The sequence below is a fragment of the Thamnophis elegans genome, chromosome 11 (assembly GCF_009769535.1).
Source record: "Thamnophis elegans isolate rThaEle1 chromosome 11, rThaEle1.pri, whole genome shotgun sequence".
Lineage (NCBI taxonomy): Eukaryota > Metazoa > Chordata > Lepidosauria > Squamata > Colubridae > Thamnophis > Thamnophis elegans.
The window spans coordinates 10451227-10467876 of record NC_045551.1 but is presented as its reverse complement, the minus strand read 5'-3'; the positions used below and the strand labels follow the sequence as shown (position 1 = coordinate 10467876).

At 39.4% G+C, this 16650-nt stretch overlaps 1 protein-coding gene across 1 annotated transcript in view; it reads left to right on the top strand.

The window, feature by feature from the left end:
- The window catches only part of PAPPA2 (pappalysin 2), a 185805-nt gene that overhangs the window by 42648 nt on the left and 126507 nt on the right, over nucleotides 1-16650 (top strand). The window contains exon 3 of the mRNA XM_032226805.1: nucleotides 3686-3831. Within this exon, the coding sequence (XP_032082696.1) occupies nucleotides 3686-3831 (146 nt within the window). The remainder of the gene's footprint in view (nucleotides 1-3685; nucleotides 3832-16650) is intronic.

The window sequence follows — 16650 nt, the reverse complement described above, 5'->3', positions numbered from 1 at the left end:
AGATTTTGCTTTCTGAAAACATTTAAGTGTATGAGAGCAGAGATTCATTCTCTGATCTTGTGGGTTGGTTTCCAAATGTTTTGTATCAGGCTAGGTAACATTTTCAACTGAATTTAGGAAATGTTGGTGTCAGTGTTCCTCTGTTTATAAGGACTCCGTGTGATCAGCAGGTCCACATGAATCCCTTATAAGTGTATCTTATGGATTTTTGGCTGGTAACCAATAGCATTGTTACATATGTGAATTATGTAATTATTTAATTACATTAAAATGAAATGGTCACTTTGAAAGAATTTGGTTCTAGAACCAGAAAACATGGCATGTGAACTACTTAGATATTTTGGCTTCCACTTCACATAAAACTTGGGCTGATAATTTTTTTGTGTGAAAATAATGGACAAGGCAAGTGAAGGCTTTTCTTATTTGAGACAGATGTTTCCAAGATTAACTGATTCCAAGATTAAGGAAGGCATAAGATCAGATACTATACATTGTTAAAGACAAGTGATTTAAAGATCAGTTAGTTGGGCCAGAGAAAATCACCTGCAAAGCATTCAAGGATGTCGTTGAGAATTTAGATGACTGATAAACAGCATACAACACCACTGAAGAATTATTTTTTTGCATTTACATTTGGGCTTCTTTCTCAAAAATTTAGATGTAGTCAGTGATGAACATGATGAAAGGTTTCACCAGGATACTGCCACAATGGAAAAATAGTATTAGGGCAAGTGGAATTCATCAGTGCTGGCTGATTATTGTTGGAGACTGGAGCAAGATGCAGCAGACGCTGAGTAATATAACAACAATCAACATTTTGGGCTCTGTTGAACTCATACAGCATGCCAGAAACATTATGCAATTCAATACATTATAGTCATTAAAAGTTAATTTCAAAATTCTCAAGATTCCTACGTGATATAGTCATTCTGAAATTATATCTGTGTTCTATCATAATCACCAAATGTTTTTCAGGAAGCAAAACTTTTTTTAAAAAATGTGTGGCTCAGTAATATGGGAAAGAAGAGGAAAAAGAGGAGGGGATGGGGAGTATCGTGGGCATTCACATCTCTAATTGTTGCCTTGTTCACATAAAGGGTTTGTGCAGAAATGTGTAGTTGAAAGCAGGTGGAAGCAGTTTTTCTGTTCCCTACATTGAGCTGAGTAGTTGGTGAGGAGCTAGTTGTTCACGATACAACTTTTGTCTGCAGTATACAGGTGAAAGCCCGCGTGTATCCTGGCACCCTGTGAGATTTCGTATCTTAAGCTCTGCATGTAGGCAAAAGCTCTCTACTGCAGACTCTTGAACAGGACTCAAGAGCCTTAGAGAGAAAAAGGCTCTTCACTCCCATGTTGAAATCTATATGTAAAGGCACTGCCTTAATAAAATGTGCATACACACAGGTATTTGAGTTAGCATTTGACTTCTGGCAATGCCTAGGCTAGTTCCTAGAGTTTTCTTGGTAAAATTTTTCAGAAGTGGTTTGCCCATGCTTGCTTCCTAGAGTTGAGAGAGAGGGACTGGCTTCCAGACGTCACACAGCTGGCTTTGTGCCTAAAGTGGGACTATACCTCCCAGGTATCTCCTCCCAGTTCCTAACCTGATGCCTTAATCTCTACATCAATCTGGCTCAAAAATGGCTAGTAGGAATATTAAAAGCAGCTCTGGTGATCTGCTGAAGTCACCAAGTTATGATTCCCCTCCAATGGTGGGATTCACCCAGTCCGCACCTACTTGGGAGAACTGGTTGTTAACTTTCTAAGCAGTTGGGAGAACCGTTTGTTGGAAGAAACCTCCTTTTGTTTTTTTCCCCACTTTGCAGGGCTAATCCTGTAAGGAAGGCAGGAAGGAAACATTCTGGTGTTGTTTCTAGCTTAATCTTTATTGCTCTGCTTACAGAAACTGCCTCTCCGGTTAACCCTTATTACATTGTCACAGCTAAGACGAAGAGCCTATCGACGTGAGTGACGTTGAGTAGGTCACGCCCACATGGTCACATGACCACTGAGCCATGCCTACCCAGCTGGTCATTAGGATAGAGAACTGGTTGTTAAATTATTTGAATCCCACCACTGTTCCCCTCCCTCCATTGCCAAGGATATTACTGCTGTTGCTTATCAGAAGTGTTTGCATTATTTTTATGTGCTCAATTTTATTTCAGTTCATTCTGATCTTGTTCTCTTTTCCCCTCTTTTACTATTTCTCTGATAGATTACAAGCCTGTGGTTTCACAGAAGTTGAAACCTGATACTAATATGGGAGATGAGCAGTGAGGCTTCTCGTTTTTTTAAACAATGATAGAAATTTTAACTTTTCAAGTTGAAAAGAAGAGATGTAAAACAGAGGAACAGCTTTCGTTGAAAATCTGTGGATTTTTTAAATTATTATTTATTGGGAGTAAGAGAATATCAAAAGCATTTGGGAATGAATCTTCTGCCGTTGATGCGTAACTTGATCCTTTGGGTGCATTGACGAGATGAAAAAGAAAAAGAGCTGGAAAATGGGGGAAATGTGCTGTGAAAATTTGGAAATAATTTATTGGGTTCCATGTTAGAGAGTCCCCCTTCTCCCTTTATACAACAAAATCAACGGTAAACTTGTATGTTTTAATCTTCTTTGGTAAAATTCTACCGAATGAACAAGCTGTGTAGGCGAAAGTATGTAAAGACCAGAACTTTAAGGAAATTTTTGAAGTTTGAAGTTTAATTTTATTTATAGGCCGCCCAATCCTGGAGGATTCCTTGATTGAATTCTTGAAAGATGCACATATCATTGACCTTGATTGTTATGGTCTAAAATGAAGTGAAAAGTTTATTGATTGCATATCTGTGTTGTATTTATTGGTTGTGCCTGGAATATGCTACTTTTCATCATCTAGTTGTTCAATTATTATTTTTTGCTATTATAGAGTAATAATTTAAAAAGTCTTAAGAGTGATTTGTAATGAAATGAAAGAAACGGAGAGAAAAAGTTTGTTGTGGATCTTCCAGGCAATGCAACATTTTCGTCCCTTGCTCTAGTTCTATATTGTATATGATATTTAATTTCAAGCCACTGCTGAATCAAGGGATTGTTTGGATGCCCCTGGGTCTGCATTAAGAAGAGATAATTTTCTGACCCATAGAACCACATGGTTCTAAAAAACACCCAAACTGTAACTCTTTATTTTTTCTTTCTTGAGCCGAGGTGGCGCAGTGGTTAGGGTGCAGTACTGCAGGCCACTTTAGCTGACTGTTATCTGCAGTTCAGCGGTTCAAATCTCACCGGCTCAAGGTCGACTCAGCCTTCCATCCTTCCGAGGTGGGTGAAATGAGGACCTGGACTGCGGGGGCAAGTTGCTCACTCAATTTGCTAAAAAATTTGTAAACCGCTTAGAGAGGGCTGAAAGCCCTATGAAGCGGTATATAAGTCTAATTGATAAATAAATAAATGTAAAGATGTCTCAGTCCACTATTGTTTGTTCTGACTGGCCCCAGCTCTTCCCAAACTCAAGAAGAGATTTTTTTTCCAGCCTGTAACTTTTGCTTGAATTCCCTTTAAATGCTGGAGTTTAAATATGGATCAGCCTATATGCAGCACACATGCCCCACTCATGAAGATGTTCAATTGAAATTGAACTAAATTCTATTGGGATTTACCTGTTTAGTTATGAACTTTTATCTCTTTCCTCTACCGACTCTGCAGGGCCTATATGAGCATGAAGGAACTTAAGGAGGCCCTTCAGCTGAACAGCACACACTTTGTCAATATCTACTTTGCCAGCTCCGTGCAAGAAGAGCTAGCTGGTGCCGGCACCTGGCCTTGGGACAAGGATGCCCTCAGCCACCTGGGTAAGTATAGTTCTTGAAGCTTATCAGTTGAATTTGGTACATATCATATATTTGTTATAGATACAGAGACAATTTCTTTTTTTTTTTTCATTTCTCTTGAAAAAGTTTTTATTTTCCATTTTTTCATTTTCATACACTCACATATATACTGTGCATAGCCAGAGCCATACAACATTAAACAATAATCGCAGCAATTCCTCTTGTCAACAATAGCCCCCAAAATAGAAACCCAATATACCTCTTCCACTCTCCGTACACCTCTTTCTTCCGCCCCCCTCCAACTTTCTATCTTCCCTCCATCATCCCCCTCTACCCTACTTCCCCTCCCCCTCTACCACTCCTCTCTCCCAATCCAGTCCCTCCCTCCCTTCTCACCCTCCCTCCCCTCCTCTCTCCCGCCCTCTCTACCCATCTTTCTTCTATCCCACTCCTCCTCCCCTTGGTGTATTTCCACTATATGTCAATGTACTTAACTTATCCTATTTTTAGAGAGAAATTAAAGAAAAACAGTATACATGTGAAGTCGCATTACATTGAGATCTAACACATACTAACCTACTATATGTCCCTCCCTCCCTCCCCCCACCCTCCCCCCCAACACCCCACCTCCCTCCCCCCCGACTTCCCAGAGCCCGTACACGGTATAGATTTTTAACAAACACAGTCTAAAATATATTGAGAAAAAAGAAATAAAAAAGGGTTAATAACATCTCTACATTGATCTTAGCTTCTTCTTGCTACGCTAACTTTGAACAGTTTAAATCATTCCTGATCTTAAGCATAGGCTATCTGGAATTTCTTAGTCCCATATTTGTTTTGTATATAGTCAATCCATTTTTTCCAGTCTCGTGTATATCTCTCATTTGAATGATCTTTAAGATATGCCGATATTTTAGCCATCTCGGCTAAATTTGTAACTTTCAATGTCCATTCTTGAGTTGTAGGCAAGTCTTCCTTCTTCCAGTATTGCGCCACCAACAGAGACAATTTCTTGTGGTGATTAAGGGGTTGCCTTACAAATTAGAAGACCTTGAGTTGTATTCCCGCCTTAGGCATGAAAGCCAGTTGGGTGACCTTGGGCCAGTCATACTCTTAGCCCAACTCTCCTCACAGGTTAATTGTTGTAGGGAAAATAGGAGGTCCTTAAGGCCTATTGGTATGTTTCCTACCTTGAGTTGGATAGAAATGAAGGCGGGATAAAAATCTTTTTTTTTTTAAAAAAAAAGATTCAACATTATCCTTCTTCTCATAGCATAAGCCCAGTTTAGTCTAGCACAGTGATGTGCAGTCATTTCAAGCTGAGGGTTATATTGGGGATGTGGTGGCCGAGTGGACAGGGTTAAGGCAAAAATTGTTTTGCATTTAATTTTAAATAAATGTGAGAACATTCTAACAGGTATTTATAAATGTTTCCTTTGTTATTTTAAAGTGAAACTGCCATTTAAATGTTGGGACAGTACAATCCAGTGGTGGGTTTCAAAAATTGTTCGAGCCTACTCTGTGGGTGTGGCCTCCTTTGTGGGAGTGGCTTGCCACCCATGTGACCGGATGGGAGTGGCTTGCCGCCAATGTGACCGGATATGAAGATGCCAATGACACTTGTCAGAACCACCTTAAATTACCTCACACACAGCACTGGCATGCATAAGAATATGATGTAAACTTGTTTTTTAAAAGGCATCTTTGGTTTGTGTTAAAACAACTTCAACACACACAATGTTCTGATTGCACCACAAACGCAGTAATCATCCTTACCTTTCACAGAGGCACTGAGTTTTATAAATATGAGCATGATAGTGTAGAATAATCATATCCAAGGACCAGTGGTGGGTTTCAAAACTTTTTGGAACCTCTTCTGTAAGTGTGGCCTGCTTTCCGGGTCCACTGGTGGAACCTCTTCTAACCGGTTCGGTAGATTTGACGAACCGGTTCTACCGAATAGGTGCGAACTGGTAGGAACCCACCTCTGATACAATCAATGGTTTATCATGTTCCACAGTTGATGTCAGCCTCTGTTCTGCTGCTTGCTTTCGACTGCCATTGAAACGGGGAGGGGGGCATGGTATTTGGGTGGGGAAGTGTCAGCACAGGAGTGACTGTAAAAGGGAGGTGTTCTCATCATGTACTGCGCATGCTGCAGATAAAGGATTTGCCACCAAGGCCAACTGTCCGGCATACCAGCCTGATGATGCTTTTTGAAGATGACTCCCACATGACACCTGTGGGGTGTACTGATTGGACTATGGACTAAGATTACCAGGGGGAGGGGGTTGGGTCACATATTGATACCTATGCTTACGCACACTTTTGCCTCAGACCTTGCTTTGCCTAGCTACTATCTACTCATGACCAGTAAAAGTACTCTTAATTCTGCAAAATGGAGTTGAGTGGTTTCTTTCTTGGTTACTGAGCGAAGCAGCCTTGACATTTACGGACAATTATTCTTAAAAAGTCAGTTTTTCCTTTTCTCTTACCACCTTCCATTATTTGTTCATTAGGATCTTTGTACAATTGACTGTTTAAATGAGGTTTTTGTTACCAGACTTTTAAAATAAATGTCAGTATACATTCTACAGCTGTTGGGATTATTTTTAAGCAAATATCTTCCCCACATGATATTAATAATGGTAGATACAAAGTTAGGACATCCACTTTCCTTTTACCTCCTTGCCTTTTTTTGACAAGAAGCTACATCTCTATGACGTGTTCATGTACATATGAAAAAGCATTTTCTAGATTTTTTGTTAATTTAAAAAGAAATATTATGAAATATACAGTATATCTTAATTATTATTGGTTCACTATGAATGCATCTTTCTTCTGCAAAGTGCACTTGAGAAAAGTAGTCATTTATTCATTTTTATTCAAAAGTTTCTTTATGTAGGCTGTGAGAGTATTTGCACTATTTTAGTCAAATATAAAATGTTAAAAAAAAATTTCATTTATGACCATGGATATAAACCAAAAGGAAATATATGCATCCAAGAGACATAAGAAACAATGTATATTAACTTCAACTGATAAATTTATTGATCCTTCTGGTCAAAATCTGTCAAATGTACTATGCTGGGGAAAAAATTGCCTCTTTTAAGATGATTTTGTCATGTTAATTGGATTAAAAAGTCACATAAAAGTCTTAAGCCAACCTGGTTGTTTTATTACAGAGGAGGTGATATATACTAAATGAAGTATTTATTTATTTTTATTTACTGGGTTTATATGGCTGCCCACTTCACTCATATGACTCAGAGTGGCTTGCAATGTTTATAAACAATAAAAACAGGTACAGAAATATAAAATCCATAGAAGCCGGTAAAAAGATCTCAGAGCCAAACTCCAAGATTGAATGCTCCATTCAACACTTGGATCCCAGTCTGACACACAGACCCCTATCTTCAGGCCTTACAAAAGGACAATAGGGATGTGTCCCATCTGATCTTTGGAGGGATGGCACTCCAGAAGGTGGATGCTATGATTCTGCTATTCTCCTGGGCTCTGCCAGCTTGTCACTCTTTAGCTGATGACCCAACATCCTGAGCATTCATGGGATGGGTTGAAACAACCAGAAAGAGATAGTCCTGCAATAACCCCTATATTCTTATAGAAGTTAGTCGCTTCTTGTGAGACGTGCAGCTGTATAACTTTGACAGATAGCTGGACAGACAAACATGACTCTTGTTCTTTATTTGCCTACCAGTTTGTTCCGTAATCACAACAAATGTGCATTTGAATGCATTTTAGATGACCTATCTATGCCGTAACGATGTAACTGAGTTGTTGATTAATACAAGTTTGCAGAATCTGACAGATGTATTTGCTATCAGGCAAAACCTTTTTGTATCTGAGAATTTATTTTTACAGTAGTGTTAGGGGGGGAAAGGTGGGGGGGAAGAGCCAGAGTTGCAATAGAGTAATATACAGATCATTGTTTTGGTTGTCCTAGAAGTACATAGACAAATTTAATCTCTGAATATGGTATCTTCATGTATCTTCTTTTTGGAAGACTGCCAATTGGAGCACAGTGAAATGTGCGAATTACATCATCCTAATCCTGTGCTATTTTGGAATACTGAGCTGATCTAAGTACCCAGCTGGCCTTTTGTTATAGATTTGTATGCCTATATGGATTGATTTTATTATCCGTTCTGATGAGACTGACAATCTATATTTAGGGTCCTCAGTGTGAGCTCTAGTTCAGCATGATTGTTAGTCATTGTGCTTACAATGGATAAAGAGAAACCATAATGGTGCAATTTCTTCCCCGATGTGTGGTTCCAAAATGAGAGGAATTTATCTACCAAAATTAAGAATGACAGTTTAATTTTACCAAAGATCAAAAATTCTTATTCATTGTTGCACCGAACACTGTTTAGTCCCATTTTAATATGGAAAACTGGATTTGGGGGAATCTTGCAATCCAATGGGCACTTTGTGCCATGCAAATTAAAGTCCATTGCATCTTAGAGTTTAGTGCCAAGCATTTTATTTGTTCCATGATTGTCCCTCTGAAGTCCATTTTAGCATGCTGGTTTCATAGCAAAAACAAGTGTTTAGTTTTACAATAATTAATTGATAGCAAATGTTCTTTCCAGCAATCGAAAGAAAAAGCTCAAGAATCTTCTTCAACTTATTAGAGTTAAAGAATAAATAACAAAATTGTCTTCTTATAGTAATATTGAGAGATGCATAGCAATAGCAATAGCAATAGCAGTTAGACTTATATACTGCTTCATAGGGCTTTCAGCCCTCTCTAAGCGGTTTACAGAGTCAGCATATTGCCCCCAACAACAATCCGGGTCCTCATTTTACCCACCTCGGAAGGATGGAAGGCTGAGTCAATCTTGAGCCTGGTGGGATTTGAACAGCCGAACTGCAGAACTGCAGTCAGCTGAAGTAGCCTGCAGTGCTGCATTTAACCACTGCGCCACCTCGGCTCTTGTGGCGAGAAGCCATAGAAGCCAGCTTCAGTGAGTGATAATTTGGCCTATCTAAATTTTAACCCCAGAAGGGATGTAGTGATTCAAAATTTAACACAGTCCCATTTAACTCACTTGTCTGCATGAATTTCTCCTTTAAATAAGTTTCAGGTTTGCATCAGAATTTCTAATAAGAATTGTCATATAACAGACAAATCCAAAGTAGCAGATGGTGGTCAGTTGTAGAGCCCACTTGTTCTTTACCAGAATAATTACAAAATATTAAATCAAAAATACATTTAAGATTAACAAAACACTGCAATCCAGGGCGGTGACTGGTTTGTTGCCATGTTTTATCAAATGTGATAAAATTAAAGCCTGTTTCGTTAATGAGCAGCCTGAATAAAAGCTTGTGTCCTCATCTGCCAGTATGTTTTCTGCTTCAGTCCACCTCCAAATTCTGTCAGAGTATACCATTTATTTACCATGTTAATAGAAAGACAATTAAAATGAAATTCTCTTTGATTTTGTTACAATTCAGCATAACTTTGCAGTTTCCCAGCCATTGAAATTTGGGCTTAATAATGTGCAAAAACAAAGAAGCCAAGAGTGACCTAGATGGCTCTTGATTTCTTTAGAAGAGATGAAATCTATTCTTGATGCTCTAATTGATTGAAGTTTCTTGGCTAATAATACAAGATCAGAAGTTCAGGGAGCCAATTCACCAACAATATCAAGATCTAGAGTCAGTCCCAAAGAGATGAAGAAGCTTCTTGGATGAGAAGCAAAACATCTTCAAAGAAATACCAGAAAGTCCAGTTGCCTCTTGAAAAAGCACCACTGGGAAAATCCATGACCTGCATGACTGAGAATCTCTCTAGACATTTAGATCTAGAGTCAGCTTCTCTTCTTTAGTAAATAATTTGTGAAATTGTTTTTCCCACCCAACCACGTAGATGTGACAATAGATCTGAGGGCTTCTGGAAAAAGACAATTAACTTCTCCATTATACAGCAGATGTTTGAGCCAGATGTAGAGACTGCTGTTTTCTTTTTGATTTTTAAAAACTTATTATACTGTTCTGATCCCCTCCTCCGTCCAGTAACGAATGCCGAGACAAGCTTAACTGGAATGTACTTTATTAGCAAGTATAAAGCCAAACATAACATCAGATAACGACCTTGGCAAGCAATCCAGCTAGCCAACTCAGACAAGCCTTGGCAGCAATCCAGCCTGCCAAGCTAGTTACAAAAGTTCTCCAACTTTTAGTCAATGCATTGACTTCTGCAAGAGGGGCGTGTGCACAAGCAGTCTTTTTATAGTCTGGAGAGGAGCCTAATGACCACCAGTTGAGTGCAATTGCCTCCTGTGCTTGTGCAACTTTTTCTGATGCCTATTAGCTCTTCGGTGCCGGGCATCCAGGAACAATTCACTGCTGGCTTCTGAATCACTCTCCCTTGTCTCCTCCCCACTGGTCCAAGGCTCAGGTGCCTCCTGGTGGCCAACCAGCCTCTCTGCGCCCTGCTCAGAGTCGGAACCCTGTCCAGGGTCCTCCACATCCTCCAGAGCCGACTCATAGGGCCCCTCGCTGTCGGAGTCTGGTGGCAGCTCCAACGGCTCCTGCTGGGCCACAACACTATACTATCTTAGATGCTGTGAATGATAGTGTATTAGTTTAAAATCTTTGAATGGCCTTAATAAAAGCTCTCTCTCTCTTTTTGCATTTAAAAAATCTTCATCAAACAAGTACTTTTCTTTCTCTCTCAATTTTCAACCCTTGATTTGGAACTCATCACTAATGGATATTGTATATGGTAGAGCCATTCAATATTATCAAGCCGAGAACTGCCCTGTCTAGTATGATATGAAATCAAATCTGAAGATGGATGATGTTGGGAGGATGGTCTTATCAGAGAAGAAGGAATTCTGGCTTCAGAATTGGCACAGGTGGTTGCTTCATTGAAAAGTTTAGTGTTGATGGTACATAGGACAGATCTTCCAGCTATAGTGATTAGATAATATTAGCTAGTAAGACGTAGCGAACATTCCAAGTATGAACACTTCTGAGTACATAAAATATGGAAAAGGATTAAAAAATGGCTAAAAGAGGTTACCGGGGCAAGCATGGAATGGAGACCCGAGAACCTTCTACTAAGCATTAAACCAGAAAACATGAGCAATTCAATATGGCATTTGAGCCTACATATAATTGTGGCCGCAAGAATAACTTATGCACAATTTTGGAAATCCACTACCATACCGTCGGAAGATGCTATAATTAAAAAGATCTATGAATGTGCAGAAATGGACAGAATGACGGGTTGGCTGAGGGACAAAGGAGAAATGGAACATTATCTTAGCTGGAACCTATGGTATATGTGGACGACAAGGAGAACAGCAGGGACTTAAAACGGGGAAAGTTAAAAGTGAACATGGGTATTGTAATAGATCCCTGAACTTTGTAATGAGAAGATGTGGCTTAGAGACCTAACAATGAGGAAGGAAAGAAAAAAGTTGGGCTGTGAATGACTGTCACTGCGGGGGGGGGAGGGGAGGGTGGGTTGTATGTTTAAAATTGTATTTGTATCTGTATGTTTTACTCTTAAAAAATGTATAACTAATAAAATATGGTTTGGAGTGATCTGGTCCTGAACTGAAACATTTGTTACTGTTCATTTGTTTACATCCCTAGTGGGATATAAAATTTATATAGTTTTTTTTTTTTTAAAAAATTGTACACTGCCTAGAGTCATTCTGTCAGTGAGATGGGAAGTTTCTAAATAGGATATATAAATACATAAATAAATATTTTAGTCTGCATATGGAAATAAACAGGATTACCACCTTTTTATTATATGGTTATAGATCTTGATATATTGTACTGTTTCAATAAAGTGATGTTTATATGATATAATGACTTCAACCTTAAGCAAATTATTTGATATTAAACTCTCCATTGTACTGTATGTCAAAATATATAATGTTGATAAAAAGGGAAAAAGACAAAGCAAATTTAGCGAAAGTTAAAATACCTAAAAAAAAAATTAAAAAGAAAGAAAATAATGGTCAAAAGAACTATTGGTTTCTGACTCCCCCCCCCTTTTCATGTTTGCCAATTTGCAAAATTTGTGGATATCCTTAAAAGTCAGGTGGTGAATGTATTATACTTACCATGCCGTGTGATGTGTTGTAAAGAATTATTGGTTCTATGGATAAATAGAAACAGTTATTCCAGACCAAAGTTATTTGAGAGGAATAACTGGGGGAGCGTGGGACCCAAGGATGAGGGATTGTCTTCACAACAGCTTGTGTAGATGACAGTAGTGGGTTCCTAGATTATGTTCCAACTGGTACAGTCCAGCTGCTCAGCGGAGCGTTGCAAAGGCGCTGTACGCACCATGCACGTGTGCGGAAGAGCCAAAGGCTTTAAAGGGCAGGTAAGGTGCTCGGGCGGGTGGGCGGGCCCTGTGGAGCACCATACCAGAATGGTACCCGGTCCTCCGGGCAGGCTCCGGTGCACCCATACTGGGGCGTACTGCCTGCAACCCACCACTGGTAGGTGAGCAACAACAATTGAGAAGAGGCAGTGGAAAGAGAGAAGAGGAAGCTCTGGGAAGATTTGTGGGGGCTGGTACAACAGAGTGATATCCTGGAAGGGAGTTGTTCCTTATTGTTGTAACCATCATAGTAAGGAACAGAAAAGAGGCTAGTATAGCCAGGGACATGCAGTCAGGGGAGGCAGGGGAGGCAGGGCCTTACCACTGTTATCATGAAAAGAAAAAAAATTTAAAAGGAAAAAGGCTGAGGTAGTTGCTGCCAGAGTCACAGTGGATGACTCTGCTTAGTGCTTAACTGCAGGAGGAGGCGAGAGAACCACGTGCCTTCTTTAGTCTATCTTTATGATCACTTGAACAGAGTTAAGCAAGGGTTAAAAGGCGAAAAATTCCTTATGCAGAGGAGGCACGTGGTTCTCTCGCCTCCTCCTGCAGAGGGAACTTTTTTAAGAGGCTTTTTTTAAACAGTTAAGCAGAGTCATCCATTGGGGACTCTGGCAGCAGCTAACCCAGCCTGACTTCAGCAACTCTTTCCTTTTTCTTTTTACATTTTTTACATTTTCATCATGGCAGACAAGAGGAGAGTTGAAATCCTCTATGAAACAGCTGGAAAAGGTATGTGGGTCGGAGGGAGGGGGGAGGAATTCAAATTATTGTAATTTGTAAGTAATTGTAATTTGTATTATTGTAATTAATTTGCGTGTGTTTGTGTGTGTGTTTTACCCACCTCTGCTGGCGCACGGGCTGGCACTTTATTTTATTTTTTTATTATTTTTTAAAGCCATGCCGGCGCGGCTTTCCGCCATAGAGCGGGACACATCCCGCTGTATGGCTGGTGCGGTGGCATGGCTTTAAAGTGCCGGTGCGGCTTTCAGCCATAGAGCAGGATGTGTCCCACTTTATGGCCAGCGCGGTGGCATGGCCATAGAGCGGGACGCATTGGGGCTTCGGGGTCGGCTTTCCGAAAGCCGCGCCATAGAGCAGGACATGTCGGGGCTTCGGGGGTGGCTGGCGCTGGCAGACATAGGGTGGCTTTTGCCCGTTTGCCTCACCGGCCATGAACCTCACCACACGTCACTGAGTATAGCAACACCTATGGTTGTGGGTAGGCAGGGAAGATAGGTGACAGGTCAGCCATCACATTATACTACATCGGGAAATCAGTGATGGGGGCTGAAGGAAAGGATGCGAATGAAAGGAAGTCTGGGAAGATCAAATAACAGAGATGAGGAGATGCTGTACCAGTCTTGTCTTATTTGCCTTGCAGAACTACTCCAAGATCCTTCTAGATTTGGGTCCAAAATGTGCTGCATTTAATTTTGGCTAACCATGACCAATCTAAAATAGTTTGGCAGAACTTTCCACATGCATTTTTTCTTTCAGTCTTGAAACAGAAATATTTTATGATTTGTCCACGCTTCTTTTATTTTAGTATGCAAACCATTTTACATAGATTTAGCAGACCTGCTGAACTGCAAGGGACAGCCATATTAATCAATGCTTGAGAGTCTTATTTGCAGCATAGTATGTAAATTCATCCTGATTATCATTTGGTACAGTATCATTTGTAAATTTAAATAAACAAATGTTTAGACTGAACAAAGACGTGCATAATTGCTCATTAGGCCTTTAGAATATTTAAAGAATAGGAGAACTTCTAATAAATTTTCATAAACTGCTCCACAGTCACTGGGAGTCAGGTGGCATATAAATTGAATAAGTTATTATAATCTGTTCACAGCAGTGAGAAATCACAGCTGCCAATTAGGTGTTATTCACCTTTATATGTATTGAGTTTTTCCCAAGAACCTAGGATGTCGTGATGTATCATTGTAATATATATGCGGGTTTATGCAATATAGCAGTATAGCAAGTATAGTTTTGCAATTTTACAGAAGAAAATTTTGTTAATGCACAGATTTTCTAAGGTCTGTCCAGGATTTTTTGGCATGGCACCCAATGTGTGGATAACCACTGGGATCACCACAGCGATTTATGCCATAATCTTTCAATTTCAATTTTCAGGTCTTTATACTTTGTGATTGTCTCCATTGTTTTTAATCTTCTATTCTACTATTCCCTGGTATTGCTACATCAATTATCTATACTTTCTTCCTTTCTACATCTGGGGTATGATGAGCCAAGACTTTATTAGTCTGTATTTGGAAATCCCACAATATTTAACCTGCTCATTTTCTACTACTTTTTCCAATCTATGTTCCCACGAGTTGTTGATCATTTTCACAATGTTCCAATGAATCATTTTGGTGACTGATATATTATTGTTTATCATCTGTTTGTGCAATCTTCTTGCCCAAGCTGAGTGGAATAATAAATGAGTATTATTATGGTTGATTGCAGAGTCAGTCAGATGTTTAGCCTGGATTGGGCTTTTTTATGTACCTGTTGAATCCTTCACAAGGACTCAGAATATGCAGATTTTGTTGTTTGATGGAGTTAAAGGTATCACTGTTTCAAATAAAGCTGCCTTTTGCAATTGACTGATGGTGATTTTGTCAATGCCGATGATATTCAAGTGGTGTACAGTTATAGGATTGTACCCAAGATGCCTATTACTATTGGCATTATCTTTGCTTTATTATTATTATTATTAGGTTAATCTTTGGTGAGATTCACAGCCTTTGGGGCTGGTTCATAGCTCAACACTTGAGTCCTAACCAAGGACCTAGGAACTGTTAAGGTAACATCGGAGGATATAAGCTGTTCCAAGTAGGCTGGTTTTTTGTAGAGTCAGAATGTTCAAGTCCGATAAATTTAGAATTTCCAAATAGCGAGATAGCCCTTTAGGTATTGCTCCAAGGGCTCCAATTACAATTGGGACAACACTCAATTTCTTTTTCCACAGTCGTTCAACTTCAATTTGCAAGTCCCGGTACTTTGTGATTTTTTTCGTGCTGTTATCTTCAATTCATGCATCTCCAGGTATTGCAATGTCAATGAACCATACTTTTGTCTTTTCAACTATTGTTATATCAGGTGTGTTGTGGGCCAAGTGCCCACAGAATTCAGTCTGAATTCTGAGGTCCCACAAGATCTTGACTTTCTCATTCTCTAAAACCTTCTGAACCTGATGTTCCCAGTGGTTTTTGCTGTAGTCAAATCCAAACTTTTGGCACAATTTCCAGTGAATGATCTTACCAACGCGGTCATGACATTGTAGGTAGTCAGTTTGTGAAATTTTGCTGCACTCACTGATCAAGTGGTCGACTGTCTCATCTTTCTCATTACAGAGGCGACATTTGCTGTTGGTGGTAACATGTTGAATTTTTGCCTTCATGCAGTTTGTGGCTAAGGCTTGTTCTTGAGCTGCCAAAATAAAGCCTTCTGTTTCTTTTTTCAGTGCTCCTGATCTTAACCAGTTCCAAGTTAGCTTTTGGTCAGCTTTGCCTTTAATATTTTTCAAGTATTGGCTTTGCATAGCTTTGTTTTCCCAATTCTCAGCTTGCTTCTTAATTACTTCTTTCTTATATTCAGCTTTTGACTTATTTGTCTTTAAAAGGCCTCCTTTATTTACTTCCTTAATCATTGGTTCTTCACTTTTCTGGATGCAATCATTCAGGCTGTGTTTTTCTTCTTCCACTGTCTGTTTTACTTGTAGAAGTCCTCAACCACCCTCTGCTCTTGGTAGATATAATTGGTCAACATCACTTTTAGGGTGCAAAACATGATTCATTGTCATAAGCTTCCTTGTTTTTCTGTCCAAATTGTCCAACTCCATCTGGGTCCAGTCAATTATTCCTGCAGAGTATTGAATCACAGATATAGCCCAGGTATTTATAGCTTTTATGATGTTTCCTCCACTCAATTTGGACTTTAATATCTTGCGGATTCGTCGAATGTACTTGGCTGAAGTTAATTCCTTGACTTTATTATGCATTAAGTCAGAGGCCTCTAAAATCCCCAATTATTTGTAGCCTTCTTCTGGTTTTACTGCCTTTATCATTTCTTCATTCTCAAGTTCTATTCCATCATCTTCTATGACCTTGCCTGCTTTGGTTGCCATTGTTGCATATTTGTCAATTCCAACCTGCATACCAATGTCTTCATTGTCTTGGCTAAATTCTTTTGTGCTTTCAATTAATAAATTCAGTTCGGCTTTTGTTTTACCAAACAGCTTCAAATCATCCATGTACACCAAGTGCGAAATTTTCAGTCCTTTCTTTGCAAGTTCGTATCCATAGTTCATCTTCTTCAAAATGATTGTCAGTGGTAGCTTTGAGAGTATAAAAAGTAGGGGTGAAAGGGAATCGCCCTGAAAAATGCCTCTTTTAATTTCAACTTCACCCAGCACTTCCTCATTAGCTATAAGCTTCGTTTTCCAGAGGTTC